This window comes from Lynx rufus, unplaced genomic scaffold (assembly GCF_022079265.1).
Source record: "Lynx rufus isolate CCGP_SWC_20201006 ecotype Redwood Valley unplaced genomic scaffold, mLynRuf1.p SCAF_28, whole genome shotgun sequence".
Taxonomy (NCBI): domain Eukaryota; kingdom Metazoa; phylum Chordata; class Mammalia; order Carnivora; family Felidae; genus Lynx; species Lynx rufus.
The window spans coordinates 12,588,687-12,607,606 of NW_025814843.1; the positions used below are offsets into that span (position 1 = coordinate 12,588,687).

At 47.4% G+C, this 18,920-nt stretch overlaps 1 protein-coding gene and 1 long non-coding RNA gene across 9 annotated transcripts in view; both read left to right on the forward strand.

The window, feature by feature from the left end:
- ANKFY1 (ankyrin repeat and FYVE domain containing 1) overlaps window positions 1–18,920 on the forward strand; it is a 79,472-nt gene that overhangs the window by 4,892 nt on the left and 55,660 nt on the right. For 7 of the 8 annotated variants that reach the window (XR_006964133.1, XM_047089882.1, XM_047089886.1 and 4 more), the window contains exon 2: window positions 14,949–15,141. Coding sequence is in view for 7 of the 8 variants with exons in the window: in XM_047089882.1 (XP_046945838.1) it covers window positions 14,949–15,141 (193 nt within the window). In the remaining variant the exon portion in view is untranslated. Of the gene's footprint in view, window positions 1–14,067; window positions 14,682–14,948; window positions 15,142–18,920 lie in introns of those variants that run through there. The other variant, XM_047089883.1, reaches the window with a different exon arrangement.
- LOC124519557 (uncharacterized) lies at window positions 10–12,321 on the forward strand. Its single transcript, XR_006964134.1, has 2 exons — window positions 10–66; window positions 11,989–12,321. It is a non-coding gene; the product is annotated as an uncharacterized LOC124519557 (long non-coding RNA).

Sequence of the window (18,920 nt, forward strand, 5' to 3'; positions counted from 1 at the left end):
TCGCCGTGTCCAGCGGCTATGTCTTCGCGAGGAGTTAGAAGCGTTTGCAGTCGGCCTGGCATTTGGGTGAGAATTAGCTAGTTAGCTAGTATTTACTGAGTGTCCCTGTGATCAGGGCTGGACAGAGTGAGGTTTTGAAAGATGTATGTCATGCCACTGATTTGTGGCATTTGTGACAAGATTTCAAGAGCTGGGTTACATTCAGGGAAGTGTATCTCCTTCCTCTTGGGCGCAAGCCACCGTACTGGGGTGACAGCCGCAGCCTTAATGGGACTGTGGAGCGGACGGGGCGGCACAGCCTCTCAGCAGCGCCTGCCTGTTGCGCTTTGCGGTCACTGATTTTCTCTTGGTTGACGACTGACGGCACCACCGTCCAGCCGCATCGTCAAGCCAGTGACCTGCATTCGGTCACCAAACCTGTGCGGCTCTGACGCGTTCCTCTGTGCCGCCGCGCCTCCATCCGTGCGCATTAGTGACTGTCAACACGGAGAACCCTGTGCCCTAGAGTCCCCGGGAGCTTTTAAAGACCCAGGTTTGTGCATCACTCAGCTTCAGTGCGGAGCGACATGCCCCACGAAACATCTCTCTCAGGCTGAGGCATTATTGAATAAAACATGGTTTCATTGAATCCGTTTTTATGTTTTTACTTTTTTTAATGCTTATTTATTTATTTATTTATTTGGGGTGGGGGCAGAGAGAGAGAGAGAATCCCTAGCAGGCATGGAGCCCAACACGAGGCTCGATCCCGACTGCGAGACCATGACCTGAGCTAAATCAAGAGTCGGATGCTTAGCTGACTGAGCCCCCCAGGTGCCCGTAACAGTTTACTAGATGTGTATGTGTGTGTGGGTCCACCTCTCCATGTGGAGATACGTGGTGCGTGTGTGTGCGTGTGTGTGTGCACATATAAATACATGTATAGTAAGGTAATCTTTCCTACCTAAGGAGTCCTGGTTAGTAACTTTCATCTGTAACTGGAGTAAAAGGAGGTTTTATTTTATTCATTATTTAAAAAATTTTTATTTTAGTTTTTAAATGTTTATTCATTTTTGAGAGAGAGAGTGTGTGCGAGTGGGGAGGGGGCCGAGAGAGAAGGGGACAGAGGATCCGGAGTGGGCTGTGCACTGACAGCAGAGAGCCCTACGTGGGGCTCAAACTCACGAACTGCGAGGTCATGACCTGAGCCAAAGTCGGACCGTCCACCGGCTGAGCCCCCCGGGAGTCCCCAAAGGAGTCTTTAAAGCAAACTTCAGTTAAATAATGGCTTTTGGACTTTGTCAAAACGTTCAAGTTATGACCGTTACAACTGCTAGGTTTTTTTTAAAGGGCAAAAAGTCAAAATATTAGATATCTCTTAGCACCATCATATTTTTGATGATATCCAGACGGTGGAAGAGAGAGAAGTAGGAAGGTGCAGACTGGAAGGGGTACCATGGCCCTGACTCTCCCTTTGTGTGCTCAGGTGGTAATGACCTCTTTGCCTTTTCCTTTCCTATAGGGTATATTGTGAATCTGAGTTCCCAACAGTAAATATACTCATTTATTTCATATTCTCTACTAAACAGTTGTCCTACATTTATCATTTAAAAAAAATTTTTTTTTTAACATTTATTTATTTTTGAGACAGAGAGAGAGGGAGACACAGAATCTGAAACAGGCTCCAGGCTCTGAGCTGTCAGCACAGAGCCCGACACAGGGCTCGAACCCACGGACCGCGAGATCATGACCTGAGCCAAAGTCGGACACTTAACCGACTGAGCCACTCAGGCCCCCCATTTATCACTTTTAAAGTTTTTTATTTTTGAGAGAGTGCAAGCGGTGGGGGGGGGGGGGCAGACAAAGAATCTGAAACGGGCTCTGTGCTGACAGCAGTGAGCCCAATGTGGGGCTTGAACTCGCAAACCATGAGATCATGACCTGAGCCAAAGTCAGACACTCAACCCACTGAGCCACCCAGGTGCCCCTAATTTACTACTCTGGATTAATGAATGGCTACTAACCCCTGTTAGAGAAAATTCTCATGTGCATTGAGACAGGTACAGAAAAGTCATAGTGGTGGTAATTTACCACCAGTGAGGAACTTATCTGTTCTAATGCCAAGAAGGATGATAGCATTTTCTGAGTTGATATTTTGATGTAGAAAACCTGAAGATACGCCTGAAACAAAAATTATTCTTGAAGTCCTCAAAACAGGATGTTACCACAGTTTTATAATTATTTTTTCTTTTAGCTAACGGACATAAAGAGTAGAGATAAAGTCACTTAGTCATTAAAGAATTATACAAGAACACTAATTCATTGATAAAATTGAAGCTGGAGTGTAAGAACCATAGAAGTATGATGATCGGAAATATCAGTATTTTGTTCATCTAAAAAGACTTGATAAGCACAGTTTGGTTTATTTTATTTATTTATTTTTTTAAGAATATTTATTTATTATTTTTTTAATGTTTATTCATTTTTGAGAGACAGAGATAGAGCATGAGCAGGGGAGGGGCAGAGAGAGAGGGAGAGACAGAATCCGAAGCAGGCTCCAGGCTCTGAGCTGTCAACACAGAGCCCGACGCGGGGCTCGAACCCATGGACCGTGAGATCATGACCTGAGCCAAAGTCGGACGCTCAACTGACTGAGCCACCCAGGCGCCCCCACAGTTTGGTTTAGAATTGGAGTAAGCAGAGGGGCATAGAAATTGCATTTAAGGTGGGGAATGGGCTGAACACATTTAATTCCTGCTTAATGAATTAATAATGTGTTTGCTATCCTGATATTGGAGCTGAAATTAGGCAGCATGGAACAGTGGCGTGAACATTGGCTTTGGCTGAGGACCTTAAATCTTGGGTTGGCCTTTCGCTAATTGTAGAGTTTTAGGCAATCCACTTAACCTAACTGAATTCTGTTTGTTAAGGACTGTACTATTTGGGATATGTTGGTCAGACTATGAGATGATGAAGAATTAAGTGGTATACGAAATGTCAAAAAATGTCAATTCCTCCTTTTTATTGCAAAATGTTGCAACTAGATTTTATTCACTATGTAAAACTTTGCTGTTGACATGAGTGTGGCAGGAAGCTGTGAGGGCTCTGAAATCTTTTGCTACACAGAGTCTTTTGTTTGTGAAGGTGAGTGTGTTAGGGTCCTACCGCTGCTGTAAAAAATTTCCCCCAACTGGGTGGGTGGCTTGAAACAACAGAATGTATTCTCTCCTGGTCCCGGAGGCCAGAAGTCTAAAATCAGTATCCCTGGGCTGAAAGGAAAGAGCCCCCCAGCTCGTAGTCTCCCTCTAGAAGAGAATCTTTTCCTTCTTCCTGCTCCCAGTGGCTGCCAGCATCCCTCAGCTTATCAGTCTCCAGAGCTAGCATCCTGAAGTCTCTCTGTCCTGTCTTCATATGGCCTTTCCTCTGTGTGTCAAAGCTTTCTTGGCTCCCCCCCCTTTTTTAATTTTTAAATTTATTTTGAGTGGCAGAGGCCCATGTGAGCAAGGGAAGGGCAGAGAGAGAGGGAGAGAGAGAGTTCCAAGCAGGCTCCGCACAGTCAGTGCAGAGCCCAACACAGGGCTCGATCCCATAAACTGAGATCATGACCTGAGCTGGAATCAAGAGTTGGACACTTAACTGACTGAGCCCCCCAGACCCCCCTCCCTCTGCTCCTTCTTACAAGTTCGTGTGTACTTGCATTTAGGTCCTGCCCGCATAATCCAGGGTAATCACACCCGTCTCAAACTCCTCAATTCAATCACATCTGCAGAGCACGCTCCCTGCCCCCCACCCCCCACCCCCTTTTTTTTTTGCCAGGTAAAGGTAACATCCCAGGCTCCAGGGATTAGGACGTGGATATTAAACGGGGCATTTCTCAGCCTACCACAGTAGGCAGTGTCATGTAGTTTGCTCTATTAAGTCGTAAGATTTCTAAAATTTCTCCATTCGTGTGCGGTTTCTGAAAGCTCAGAGACCATGCCACACAGTTCAGAGTACTGCTGGATTAGTGTGAATAGCAGAGCTGTACAAAGTAGAATACAGAGATAAGCAAGACACGTCCTACCCTCCAGAAACTTCTTAGAGGAGCCGGAATGCCCCAGAGGGAAGCTTGTACCTTTGTTGCCGGTGGAGAACCGGCTGAAATTTTTGGCCTGGAAGATCGGTGGCTGTGTGTGGAGCGGTGATGAGGGAGGTGTGAGAAGGGTGGTGGTTGCGTGTGTGTGAATGATGCAGGCCTCAGGGAAGTGTTGGTGTGATGGTGTGCAGAAAGAAGCGTGTCAGGGTGCATCCCGGAGGGAGAGTGTGGTTAGTTTTATGAAGGCATGATCGACAAATGGTAAAAGTCACCAGTTTTAACTTGTCAGTGAACAGATATTCATGGTAGTGGAACCACACTGCCGTCATGATGCAGAACATTTCTGCAACTCGACAAAGCTCCCTTGGACTGCTTTAATCCACTCCATTCCTGGGCCTCCGGCAACCACTGGCCTGCTTTCTGTCCCTGTGGCTCGCCTTGTCTCCACCTCCCTCTGGAATTCTGTGGCCTGTCGTCATTGTGTCTGGCTTCTTGAACTCGGCATGCTGCTTTCGAGGTGGTACGAGTCCGTGGTCTGCGTCTCCTTGTGGAAGCGTGGTATTCCGTTATATTTCCGTAGTGTGTTTGTGTCCATTCGCCAGCTAGACATTTGAGTTCTTCCCTGTTTGTGGGGACATGTTCTCATTTCTCTTGGGAACTTAACCTGGGAGTGGAGCTGCTGGGTCACAAGACAAGTGTATGATTAACTTTCTGAGAACCCGTGGGACTCTTGCAAAGTGGCCGTGCCGTTGTGCGTTCTCACCTCTCCCATCTCTGCCGACACTTTCGTTGTAGCCGCCTGGTGGGTGCGCAGCAGCACGTCAGTGTGAGTTTAATGTGCGTTTCTTTCCCGACTCATGGTGCGCGTCGTTTTATGTGTGTGTTTGTCTTCTTCGGTGAAGTGTTCAAATCTGTAGTCCTTTTTTATTGAGTTGTTTTGTTTCAGTGGGTTGTAAGAGTTCTTCATTCACACAGTCTGAGTACAGGTCCTTTGTTGGAATACACTACCCAGGTATCTTCTGCTGGTCTGCGGCTTTCTATTCATTTTCTGTATGTTCAAAGAACACCGGTAAAGATGTTCGAAAGTCCAGTTTATTTTTTCTTCCATCGTTAATTCTTTTTATCCACTTTAAGAAATCCGTGCCTCATCTGAGCTCACTAATGTTACTTTTCTGTTTTTTAGTGTAGAGGTTTTATACTTTCAACCCTCGTGTTCAGGTGAGTTAACTTCTGCATAGTGTGGTGTGCAAGAGGTGTTCACTTGTTCTGAACGGATGCTCGGTTGTGGCTGTCCCGTGGCCTCTCCTCATTCCCTTTTGAAGTCCGTGGCACGGTTGTCAAACCACCTGTCCAGGCCGCCTGCTGCCCTGAATGTCCTGATGCCGGTACGATGTCCCAGCCGCTGCAGGCACGTGGCAAGCCGTGAAATCAAGTCACGGAAGTGCTGCACCTGTCTTACCCGCCCACCCCTGCAAGTTGCTTTGGCTACTCTGGGCACTTTGTGTTTCCATGCAAGTTTTAGAATCATCTTATTATGGTCTGCCAAAAAATCTGCCGAAATTTTTATTGGGATGGTGTCGGAGGGTAGATCGGTTTGGGGAGAGCTGATGTCTTAACAACACTGAACCTTCTGCTCCGTGAGCGTAGTATAACTCTCCGTTCATTCAGGGTTACTTAATTTCTGTCAGCAACGTTTTGTAGTTTTCAGTGCGCAGGTCTTGCATCTGTTTTTGTTAAATTTACCTCTAAGTAGTTTATATGCATTTATTATGCTATTATAAGTGGATTATCAGAGTTTATATGTAGATAACTCAGGGATTTCAAATCTGGATAACAGTTGAAATGGAAGTAGGAAGAGGAGTTTGATTTGAGGAAGATGTTAAGTTTGATTTTGGGCTTGTTGAATTTCTAGTACCGATAGGTTGTCTTCCAGTGGAGCTGTGGAGATATTTGGGGCCATTTACAGGGAGGTGACAGTAAAACGTGAGTGTGCATGAGACTTTTAGGAAGGAAAGTTTAGTTCTAGGTCTGAACCTTGTAGGACTGCTTCCTACAGAGCGAGTAGGTAGTCGGACTAGAAGGTAAGAAAGGTAGGGAGACGTGGAGTGCCGGGTAGGGAGCCGGAACAGAAGGGTTCCAAGGAGAATGGGCTGATTGAGAGTCGGACGCTGCAGACAGGTGGAGAACCTTGAAGGATAAGGAAGAGGTCGTTGAGATGGGTGACTGGGTCCGCTTCCGTGCAGGGGTGTGTGGGTAGAAGCCGCATTTCAGAAGATTGGGGAGGTACAGGAGGAGGCAGTGAGTCAGGCAGACTCTTCAGAAATTGGCGCATTCAGTCCCGAGTGTGGCAAAGTGTGTTTGGGATGGGCTAGGAGAGCGTGTTTTCGAGGGTGGGAGGTGAGCCTGCAGAATGGGGTGTCTTGAGAAAGGTGCTGTCATCATGGTTCAGGGCTTGGTCAGGGGAGGTTAGAGGACGTAGACTTCTAGGCTTTGGGACAGATTAATGCTTTCTTCTCTTCATTTGGTTCTGGGCACCATTTTGATGTACTAATTCTTTCGAAGTTGTCTAGAACAGGGGTTGGTAAACTATGGCCTCTTTGCCAAATCTGACCTGAGATAATAGCTTTTTGGACAGCCCTTGAACTAAGAATGAATGAATGGATGAAAATGAATGAATATTTTTAATGGCTGAAGAAAAAACTCAGAAGACTATCTCATGGCATGTGAAAATTAGAGGACATTCCATTTTCAGTGTCCATAAACAAATTCAGGGAAAACAGCCATGCTTGTTCATTTGTGCTTTTGTATTACAACAGCGGAGTCGAGTAATTGCCCCAGAGATCATACGGCCACAGAGCCTAACATAGTGTCTGGTCCTTCACTGAGAGTTTGCCAAGTTCTGACTCAGAAGAAGAGTCTTACACGGACCAATGCTGTTTTCTTTTCTGACTGTCCCATGACTTTGCTGATTAAATACACACGCACGCACACACACACACACACACACACGCATACATGTAATTATTTTAGGCTCTTCATCGTGAATGCAGATTTTTTTGTCTCAAGCACTTTTGATTAACTCAAGACTGATGAACTGTCAGAAAGCTCATCGAGATGCCTGACCTCAGACTGTACAGAGCAGATGGGTGCTTATTTTCTGGACAGAAACATAAAATTATAATGCAAGTTGCTGACAGCCTTCACCGGTACTTAGCATAGCTCCGTTGGTGAAACCATTATATGTTACGTACATTTCTAGGCTTATTTTTTGAAAGGAAAGTTGGAGGAAGAGAAGGAAGGAACTTCTCCTGAAAGCAGCCACGTGATGAATCAGAAGTAGATAGTAAACCTTTCAACCAGACACTGTTCTAAAAGATTCAGCGTGACTTGATTTCTCCTTGGCAAAACTCTGAGATACTATTATTATTCTGATTTCTACCAAGAAAACCAGAGTGCAGAGAGTAGTAACTGTCCAAGGTCACACGGCCAGCAGGTGGGCAGGCTGGGGCTGCAGCTCAGTCGTCCGTGCTCATGAGGACTGTGCTGTTGTGCCTTTCTAAGGATCGTAACAGCAGCAAAATGTTTGCTGACCACACCTTGCAGGGCGGACTCATCTGGGGTCGTTACAGTGGTCACGACGTACGTACAGGTAAGAAGAATGAGGCATGTGGCTAAGGCGTCCCAAGTAGAAAGTGTGGGACCAGGTAGTCCTGCCCCAGAGCCTGTGCCCTCAACCTTGCACTGTGCTCTCTTCGTCATTGCTCAGAGTGCTGATTTTCTGCTTCTTCCTGCGAGAACTCTCACGGCTTGGTGGCCCTCCGAGGACACATTGGCATCGTGTGCAGGCAGACAGTGTTCCCACGGAATGACGTCTTGGCCGTGACTAAGAAATGGTGTGCTGCTTGTGGTACCACTGATGGGTGTGCTTGTGGTCTGGTGTCCCTGCAGAAGATTCTGGGCAGGGGAGCATCTGTGATTTTGCAAAGAAGAGCTCTAAGACCCCCTGTAGCCCTTTTTTAATCTTGCCTCTTCTCTGCTGATAATCTTTATGTCTTGTGTGAGTGTCCAGGCAGCCAGGATTTTTGTATCAACAATTCTTTTTTTTTTTTTTTAAAGTATTTATTTATTTTGGGGGGAGGGGTGTAAGCAGGGGAGGGGAAGAGAGAGGATCCAAAGTGGGCCCCGTGCCAACAGGCTGACAGCAGTGAGCTGGACACGGGGCTCAAACTCACGAACCATGAGATCATGACCTGAGCCGACGTTGGACGCTCAACCGACTGAGCCACCCAGGCGTCCCTGTGTCAGCAGTTCTGGAGAGAGATTAGGGCTGTTGCTGTAGATTGTGGAATTGTGTGTGGATAACTGATACCCAAAGAAATTTACAGGGATTCCTTGAGAAAATGATTGGAGTGGAACTTTTGTGACCTCCTCATCTACGCATTAGAAAAGGAATCAGCACCTTTCTACTCTTAAAGACAGATGTCCTCATCATTCCCCCCACAGTGGCTGGATTCTTGGTGACTGATTAGTTTTTGCCCTCTGGTCTGAGTCCCTTGTCGGTCCTATGTCGGTGCTGCATTGTCTGGAAGAGGTACAAGTGAGACTGCCTTTCCAGAACTCTCCCAAGAGGCAGTTCCCGATGTGCTATAGTGCTTAGCACGTAGTAGGTGCTTCATAAATACTTGCAGATTGCTAGTTCAGTGAAACAGAAACACAGTTGTTTCCTGATGCCATAGTCTGGGAAGGTTGGTGCTCTTGAGGAGCGTTGGCTAGGATACTGTGTGGCAGGTGACAGGGTCCGTGCGCTCTGTGAAGGAAGAGTCAGCCGTCCGTAGGCCCAGGCCGCCCCGTCTTTCAGGCAGGTGATGGGACTGTAACCACCAGATGGAACTAGCAGGATGAGGTAGCCATCCTCTCCAGGGAGCTTAGGCGGAGGCTGGGGGAGCCAAGTACCCTGTCTGCCCTACAAACCTGTTGCCTGATAGTGGTTTAAAAGGAGACTCTGACCAAGAAAGTAGGAGACCGAAGCCTCTTCCTTGCATTCTCTGGACCCAGTATGCTACAGATGCTTGCAGGCTCGACTTAAAGTAAAACACCCCTTTTCTGGGACTTCTTCCCTTGCTCTCGCTTAAGCCAGGGACTCTTGCTTCGTGATCTGCTTGTACCCCTGTCAGAGCGCCAGGACAGTGTTACCTTGACATTGGTGCTACCTGGGCGCTTCGCCCGTTTTAACAGGTGAGACACGTGACGCAGCTGTCTTATTCATGGTGAAAATCCCCGAACAGGTCAGTGAATGATCAGAACAGCGCGATTCAGCGGGACTTGTATCTTACCAGTAGTATTCCTAGAGCAGTCTGTGTGCGTGCGACTTGGGCAGCTACTTGCCGGCTGCTCAACCCTCTCTCCAGGGCAGTCGCTCCCGTACGGGGGCAGCCCCCACCCCCCCCCACCCCACCCCCCGCCCCCATCTCCTGAGTAGTTCAAGCTCTGGCTCTTGCAGACAGCCTGGGATGATGTCATCGGGCAGAGCCTGGGAGGCGGGGTGGGTGGGCTTCTGCTGCTGGCTTTGCCACTTCTGCCCCTCATGTGTATCGTGTGGGAGCTGAACTCAAAGATGTGGTCTTTTTTTTTTTTTTTTTAACGTTTATTTATTTTTGAGACAGAGAGAGACAGAACATGAACAGGGGAGGGGCAGAGAGAGAGGGAGACACAGAATCTGAAACGGGCTCCAGGCTCTGAGCTGTCAGCACAGAGCCCGACGCGGGGCTCGAACCCACGGACCGTGAGATCATGACCTGAGCCGAAGTCAGACGCTTAACCGACTGAGCCACCCAGGTGCCCCTCAAAGATGTGGTCTTAAGGCTCCTTCCCACCAGAAAGTTTTGTGATCTACAAAAACCCTTATCCTTGGGTATTAGGGGTACCTAATCCTTAAAATGTGCATAAAACAATATATTTTGTTTCATAAGTGCGCATAGATTTAAAACTCAAATATTACGTGATTTATAACAAAAAAAAAGTTCTGGGGCACATAGGTGGCTCAGTCGGTCAAGTGTCCGGCTCTTGATTTCGGTTCAAGTCATGATCTCATGGTTCATGGATTCGAGCCCCGAGTCAGGCTCTGCTCTGACAGCACAGACCCTGCTTGGGATTCTCTGTCTCTGCCCCTCCCCTCTCGTATGCGTGCTCTCTCCCTCTCTCGCTCTCTCTCTCTCTCTCTCAAAAATAAGTCAACATTAAAAAAAAAATAATAAGTTCTGCCCCACAGTCCTGCTCCCCAGACTACTTTCTGCTCTCACATGTTTATCTCTAAGGGGTTGCACTTCTGCTGCTGTTTCTAGGTTGGTCCTTGTCGACCCCACTGACTTTGTGCTACTGTTATAAGTCAGGAGTTGCCTTTTTGAGAATTTTGTTTAGAGCACAGCCTAACTTGCACCTCTTCCAAGTGAATAATAGTGAGCTTTTTTTTTTTTTAAGTTTATTTCTTTATTTTGAGCACACAGCACAGCAGGGGCAGAGAGAGCGAGAGTGAGAGAGAGAATCAATCAATCAGTCAATCAATCAATCCCAAGCACGCTCCGAGCTGTCAGCAGCACAGAGCCCGATATGGGACTTGAACTCACAAACCATGAGACCATGACCTCAGCCAAAACCGAGAGTCAGACGCTCAACCAACTGAGCCACCCAGGCGCCCAATAGTGATGCTTTTTAAAGAACGTTAGGCTTTGCTTTTTGGTGTGGGAATCGTCAGTGCAGACTTGCTGTCTGAGGGGACACAGTATTTAAAGTAGCTCGTTGGTATTTGTCTGTGTTCAGTCGTCTGGTTTTCCTTTTGTCACTTCACGCTTCTCATGATGTCCTGTGCATTTGCCATGACTTTCATTGATCAGTAAAACATTTGCATTCCTTTCTGCTTTTCACCACTCAAAATACAGTGTGTAAACTGCTAAAATATTTTAAACTGTTTGTCCAGTGATTATGTGACTGTGCAGGCGAGTGGGGACGTGTGCCAGCCACCTGCCTTGTGATTGAGTCCCTCCCTCAGCGTACGGATAGACCGAAGCTCTGAGTGATGAACTTGCCCACCGCCCCGTGGCGCGTTGCTGGAATGATTTGGACCCCTATCAGTTTGACTCCAGAACCCACTATGGGCATGTATCAGTTCGGTTTTAACTTTTTAATTGAAGCATAAGGTATATGCGGAAAAGAGCAAATCCTGAGTGTAGAACTCAGTGAATTCTCAAAATCAGATGTGCGTTTTAACTACTAACTTGTTGAGGATGTTACCAGCACCCCAGAGGCCCCCACGTTCCCTGCAGTGACTGCCCTCCTACTGTTCCTTCAGCGGTGACCGTACCGTGGCCTCTGACGCCATAGATTTGCGTTCTACCAGTGGTGACCGTGAACAGAATTTTCTGTGACTCTTATTTAATGGTGCGTCCTTTTATGCTTTGTCTTAACACACCTGGAAATTCATGCCAGTTTTTCTGTTTCCTTCTCTGCAGAAAAGAGTATAAATTTCGTACCTTACATGAAATTTAATATCTTACTGCTTTGTGCTACATACTTCCCCCTTTGAGGTAAATAATTGCAATTCGTGGTTTGTTTAGTCTAAGTCACCGTGAAGGACTCTTCAAAATCAGTGACTGTACATTTGTCACACCAGAATAAAAGCATAAAACAGAGTCCTGCCTACGCAGTTTTGTGTACTTGTAAATGCTGCTTGCTGAGATCATGGCCGTGTTGTAATAGGATCGTTGTAAGTGCCGCTTTCCTTTAGCCATTGGCTTTTAAAGCAGTATTTTGTTTAAATATGCATAGGCCAAATAATTGTAGTGTTTTGGGACGAAGTGTTATTTACAGGGACCCTCATCCGATATGTAGCTCACGAGCACACTGAGCAGTTCAGCAGCTGGAGGCGTATTTTCATCTTGCAGGTGTCTGCTGCTTTGTTTCTCCAGGAATAGTGATCACATCTGAGACTCACACCCAGCTTTGCGACTCCAGGCATGTGTGTAAATGTGGAACTTCGGGGAGAGAAGAAAATGTTTCCTACTTTGTACGTGAAGAAGATAGTCTGTTAACATTTGTACAGATTTCTCTGAAAATACTTGTTCTAATTATGAAAGCAGAACACGTTTGTTCTAGAATACCTGAAGTGTGCGGAGGAGTGCGGTAATCCCGCGTCTCAGTGAGATCTGCTCATATTTCGTATTGTCTTTTACTCCTCATACGTGTGAATATTTACAATAAAAATTGGAATGATAAAATACGTTTAGTTTCAGTGCCTTTTTTCTGTTAATATATTTATCTTTGAGTATGCACATTTTGAGTTACATATTTCTTTGAAAACATTAGCTGCGTAATAACTTCAGAGTCAAGTACCACACTTCGTTTATTTAACCACTCTTGTGTTTTTGAACCAGTTTTTGATGGTTTCCATGTTATAAAGAATTAGCTTTCAGGCAGCAGGTGGGGAAGGGATGAAGTTGAAGAGAGGAAAGGAATCCTCTTTTATAAAACTGAATTGATCAAATATTTAGTGAGCCTTTGTGTATCAGGCCCTGTGATAGGCTCTGGGATACGGTGGTGACTCTGTTCACATTGGAGATCAGATACGACGAGTGAGGGCCTGAATTTAGTCCTAGTGGGGGTGGGGATAGAGACGACCTGAAGGGTTCCAGGGTCTTTCCGAGGGAAAGATGACTTTTTTTAAGTCTATTTATTATTTATTTCGAGAGAGGGGCAGAGAGAGAGAGAAAAAAAAACCCAAGCAGGCTCTGCACTGTTAGCTTGGAGCCTGATGTGGGGCTCGAACTCACAAACTGTAAGATCATGACCTGAGCTAAACCAAGAGTCAGATGCTTAACCGACTGAGCCACCCAGGCACCCCAGGGGGGAGCTGATTTTGGAGTTGGGGTAGGGTTGGGGCCATGTGACGGAGGGGGAGACATTTAGGATTACTCCCGCATTTCTCCTTCAGGTAATAGACCGCACAGTGGTGTTGTGATCAGTATAGGGACAGTACAAAGGCAGAGCAAATTTGCTTCGCGTTTTGTTCTGGGCATAGTTAACTGTAGGTCCCTCTGGGCCACTAGCGAGCAATGTCTGTTAGGCAGATGGACGGAGGAAGCTAAGAAAAGAACTATGGGGGTGGGTCTGTGGATCACTGGCACTTAGATTGTGGCGTCAGCCGCAGACCCTGACCTGGTGGAGCTGCCTTGGGAGGGTGTAGAGTTGAGAAGAGGGTCGGGGTAGATCCCCGGGGAGCATTGGTGATCAGCGGTGGGAGGGAGGCAGAGAAGCACGGGAAAGACCGAGAACCAGAACTGGAGAGAGGGTGGGGTGTTGCAGTCGCAACAGAGGTGTCGCAGAGAGGTGGGGTGTGCAGGATGAGAATCATGGCAAGTGCCTGTTGGATTTGGCAGTTAGGTCATCGGTGAGACGACGGTCAAGGGAGTGGTGGGGACAGGGCAGAATGCCTGGGGACTTGGGGTGAGGAAGTGGCGAATGGCACCTGGGGACAGAGGGCGGAGGCGGGAGGACGGCTTTGTCTTAATAGAGTCTTGCACGGGCTTCTGTGCTGAGGAGAAGGACCCAGTTGAAAGGGACTGAACTTGCAGAGAAGGGAGGTTGATGCTATAGCAGAGGATCTGAGCGCCGTGACGGGTTTGGAGTTCGTCATCGGGGGGGACCCTACTTGGGCAGGGCGGAGGTACTTCGTCCCTGGGAAGAATTGCTGGTAAAGGGCCCGCCTGAGAGTGAAGTGGGCTGGGGGGACGGTGGGCTCGAGGGCAGTGTCTGGTGAGAGCAGAGGGGTGAAGGCGCCGAGGCCCAGAGAAGGGGGCCGGCAGCCCTGTGGTTCCGTGGCTGAGACCCGGATTTATAGAGGTGCCGATTGGCACGGTGCTGTGAACCCCACCGAGGCTCAGAGCCAGGTAACGAAGGAGGGAGGTTTCCTGACTGTGTACTTGGTCCGAGAATCCTCCCTGCGTCCTAAGTTAAATTGGTCACAGGTTCTCACACCTCTGTTCTTTCCTTCTAGGGAGGGCTCCCTGGAGTTCTGTGCTTGATTGTTAGCATAGTCATTATGATTACAAAAGTTTACTTCCCCCAGAAACTCAAAGCTCTGAGGAAAGATGTGTGTGAATTTGCTTACCATTGCGCAGTCTTTAGGACCTGGTAGTCACTCGGCAAATATTTGTTGAGCTTAACGAATCCAGTGCAGTGGTTCTCCACCTGTTCAGTGCGCCCCAGCACGCCTACGCAGTGGGACTAGCTTCTGTCCGAACCATTATGACTGCCCCGCTTCCTTCCTGAAGGAGGGGGTGTCGGGTCGTGTGGGGGAGCGGCTAACACTGGCCCTGGGCTCTCCCAGCCCCACATCTCACCAGCCGCAGGACCATGGGCAAACTCTCAGTGTCTCTGTGACCTGTGCAGTGTGGCTTGTGACAGTGCTGCCCTCGGGGGGCGGTCCTGCAGCTTGTGCGAGAGAGCTCACGTAGAGCTTGTAGAACGCGTGACATATAAAAATCAGGTTTCACTATAGTGGTTTGAAAAAGTGTCCTAGGTGATGCTGACAATCTTTCCTTGAGACCTCTGGCTTTACGGTAAAGGATTTGCAGGCCAGGTACCTGTTAGCATCTTGTGTGCGTCTGTTCCTTGTCATTTATTGGCCGTTGGTCTTCAGAGAAACCGAGAAGAGAAAGCCCTGGACTGGGAGGGTCTTCCTGGCCCGGGGACACAGTGCCACCATAAACAAAGCCATTCTGGGTCCTGAAGGAGCATCGCTAAGAAATTGCCGCCTTGCTCCATCCTCGCTGTGGGGGGAGAGCTTCGTGAGTACTGTTTGCTTCGCGCCTGCCACGGTAAACGGGGATCTCTGTCTCCCTTGCAGAGGAGGTGGCCAAGTTGGAGAAGCACTTGATGCTTCTCCGGCAGGAGTACGTGAAGCTGCAGAAGAAGTTGGCGGAGACGGAGAAGAGATGCACCCTCTTGGCCGCGCAGGCGAACGGCGGGAGCGGCGGTGAGTCCTTCATCAGCCGCCTGCTGGCCATCGTGGCCGACCTGTGCGAGCAGGAGCGGTACAGGTGAGCCCCTGGACACACGGCCCTGCCCCGGCTTCCCCGGGCCACTGCGTCACCTCTCCTCTTCCCGACGCTCTTCCCAAGTTCGTGTCTCTCCAGCCAGGATACTAGCAAACCTCTAGTCCCTGGGATGTAAGCTCGTTGGGGAAAGATTCTGCTTTTATTTCCTCCTTAGCTCCGGCATGGAGCGTGCAAATCGCGGATAGCACTGCCGATGCAGACGGGGATTAGCCTGCATGTCCGGGGGTTCCGAGGGGAAAGGTCACTCTGTCTTGGGAGAATCAAAGAAGGCGGCTTGGAACCAGCGGGCAGGGTAGCACGATGGTCGAGGGGGGACCTGGAGCCACACGGCCTGCGTTAGAAGCTCAGCTGTGTGTGACAGGCTTCAGGCTCCTAATCTGTATAATGGGCACACTGCTGCATATAGTAGTGTTGCGAGGGTTCAGTTAGCGAGTACGTGTGTTAAAGCCCTCAGACCAGGTTCTGGCACCTAGTAAGCGCTCAGTTGTTAGCTGTTGTTATGAAGTAGGTTTTGGGGTAAATGTCAGAGGCTGGGCAGGACTCAGTAGATGAAGACAGTGATGTTGCTGGTCGAGGGAGCCTGAGAACAGGCGGGGACATGGCAACGTGTGCAGGATGTAGAGGACGGGGAGGGGGGGTGCCGTCTTGGGTACACGTCACATGTCAGGCCCTGGAGGAGGCGGGGAATTGGGTGGTTTCCGCTGGGAGGCCAAGGGGAGAGACTTGGACTTGAGCCTCTAGGAAGTGAGGAGCAGGCACTTGGCTGTCGGGCCTCCAGAGCCGAGGTGGTGTTTCGGGAAGACGAACCTGGTAACACCGTGTAGAGAGAACTGTGAAGAGAAGGGCGCAGGGGTGCGGTGGGAATGTTGTGCAGACTGCAGACCAGAGATGAAGATGGGCCGGGTTGGAGTGGCGGCAGCGGGAATGGAAAACCGGACTTAGCTAAGCCTTCGCGAAATTCCAAAATAGATTAGGGCATTTAAAACTGATCAAAATCCAGAATCGCTATCTTCCGTATTACTCGTTTATAAGACAGAGAAAAACTAAATGCCGAAAAGATAGGACGTGTGTACTCTGAGGGAAGGACAGCCCTTTAAATCGAACGGATGTCACTAGTAAAATATCATTCGTTCATTGTCTCTTTTCTTCCCCTCTTTTTTCCGTGGACAAGACAAAGCCATGTTTCTGTTGGCACCGGGAAGCCTGACCTATTTCTGGTGCACGTGTGTGTCCCCTGCCCCGAGGCTCTTCCCTCACAACTCCCACCATTCGCTTTCTCTCACTTACCCACGGAGGGTACCACTATCCTGTGGTCCCTCTGGGAGACCGTGAGAGTGAGCCTGGTCAAGGCTCCAATGGGCCTCTCCTGGGCTTCGAAAGCCTGTCCCTTACCTGGTGCAGGCTGGATACCAGATGGGGAACAGCGCTTTCAGAAAGGACTTGAGCTTTTGAGATGGAATGCCTGAAATTGGAAAACCCGCTTCTAAAGCAGATGATGCTCTTTTACCAAAATAAGAAGAAAAAAAACCCACAAAAACTTTGTCCTATAAACAAACATTTTGTTGTATTTAAATATATATATTTTTAGGGGCGCCTGGGTGGCGCAGTCGGTTAAGCCTCCGACTTCAGCCAGGTCACGATCTCGCGGTCCGTGAGTTCGAGCCCCGCGTCAGGCTCTGGGCTGATGGCTCGGAGCCTGGAGCCTGTTTCCGATTCTGTGTCTCCCTCTCTCTCTGCCCCTCCCCCGTTCATGCTCTGTCTCGCTCTGTCCCAAAAATAAATAAAAAACGTTGAAAAAAAAAATTAAAAAAAAATATATATTTTTAAAGTAGGTTTCATGCCCAGCGTGGAGCCCATTGCAGGCCTTCCTTGAACTCATGACCCTGAGATCAAGACCTGAGCTGAGATCCAGAGTCAGACGCTTAACCGACTGAGCCACCCAGGCACTCCCCCCCCCCCCACTTTGAATAGTATTTTTGTGCATCTCAGTAAGTGGAGTGATTAAAGAGTAGGTATTAACAAGTGTTTAAATTGAGAAATGTGGAAGAAATTGGTACGTTTATTTTTACTTAAGTTCAGGAGAAGGCTTTTGCCCCTTAAGATAGTTAAAAATGATCATATGTAGTTACTTACTGTACCCTTCTTTTAGATCAAGCTTACAGTTTTTTCTGTTAATGTGTTTGAGAAACTCTAGCAAGAGCTCTTTATGCCTCTTTAGTAACAACATTTGTATTTTACAAGGAAATGCGCTTTGATTGGAATGAAAATTTTAAAAAAATTACTGGCCTCCTAATTGTTTCTGTGTAGAGTGCTCAGAAAGTTAGCCGTCTTCCATTTTTGAATTGTGTTTTTAGAAATTGTTATTATTAGAAATTATAGTGAAATCCTTGTCTGGATTTCCCTTTGGCATGTTAGACTACAAGAGAGAAAACAATTTGACCTGATATTCATGAATATATAGAAGCATTCATTTTTATAATTTTGTGGCTAAGACAGGAAACAGTCTTCATTTAAGTTAATGGAATTTAGGGGTGCCTGGGTGGCGCAGTCGGTTAAGCGTCCGACTTCAGCCAGGTCACGATCTCGCGGTCCGGGAGTTCGAGCCCCGCGTCGGGCTCTGGGCTGATGGCTCAGAGCCTGGAGCCTGTTTCCGATTCTGTGTCTCCCTCTCTCTCTGCCCCTCCCCCGTTCATGCTCTGTCTCTCTCTGTCCCAAAAATAAATAAACGTTGAAAAAAAAAAAAATTTTTTTTAAGTTAATGGAATTTAATACTTTATACATGAGCTTAAAATTATTTGTGCTTTGTAAACAGCTTCCTGTTTTCATTGAATTTTAGAAATTTTATCACAGGATGTGATTTGTTGTATCTAAAAGTATTTTTTTAATGTTTATTTATTTTTGAGAGAGAGAGCACTAGCTGGGGAGGGACAGACAGAGAGGGACAGAGGATCCAAAGTTGGCTCCTCAGCTGTCAGCACAGAGCCCAACGCGGGGCTTGAACTCACGAACCGTTCGTGAGATCATGACCTGAGCTGAAGTCGGACACTCAACCGACTGAGCCTCCCAGGCGCCCCAGATTTGTTCTGTCTTAAATAAAATATCAATTCCATTTCTTTTTTTATTTATTGATTAACAGTGTTTGGTGCTAACAGTAGTTTGTAATAATTTGAAATACTGAGTATCCTATTTTTCTGATCTAACGTGATTAGTTGCAGCTTGGTCTTAGTAGAACTACAGTGGCTGACATGCTTACATCACTATCAATACGTTCTAGACACAGCGCTCATGGAGTAAACTGTCTCTGCGTCACACGTCATGTAGAAACAGTATTCTGCTTGGGTTTGCTTTTAAGTGGATGCGTTCATTCCTATAATAGATATTTATTTTATTTTATTATTTTTTAAAAGACTTTTCATTCCTCATTAAGTAGTTTTGTCACTCTTTTTTATGTTTATTTATTTTGAGAGAGCATGCACAGGTAGGGGAGGTGTGGAGGGAGAGGGAGAGAAAACCTGAAGCAGGCTCTACTTTGAGCACAGAGCCCAACTCAGGGCTCGATCTCATGAACTGTGAAATCATGACCTGAGCGGAAATCAAGACTCAGATGCTCAAGTGACTGAGCCACCCAGATGCCCTTAGATTTTTTTTTAAAATATAGTAATTTTTGTATTTAGCTTGTAAAGATTCCCAACCTAATGCATTTTTGGAGGGGAGTATGAAAATAAAAGAACATGTGAATACACAGAATGATGATAATTAAG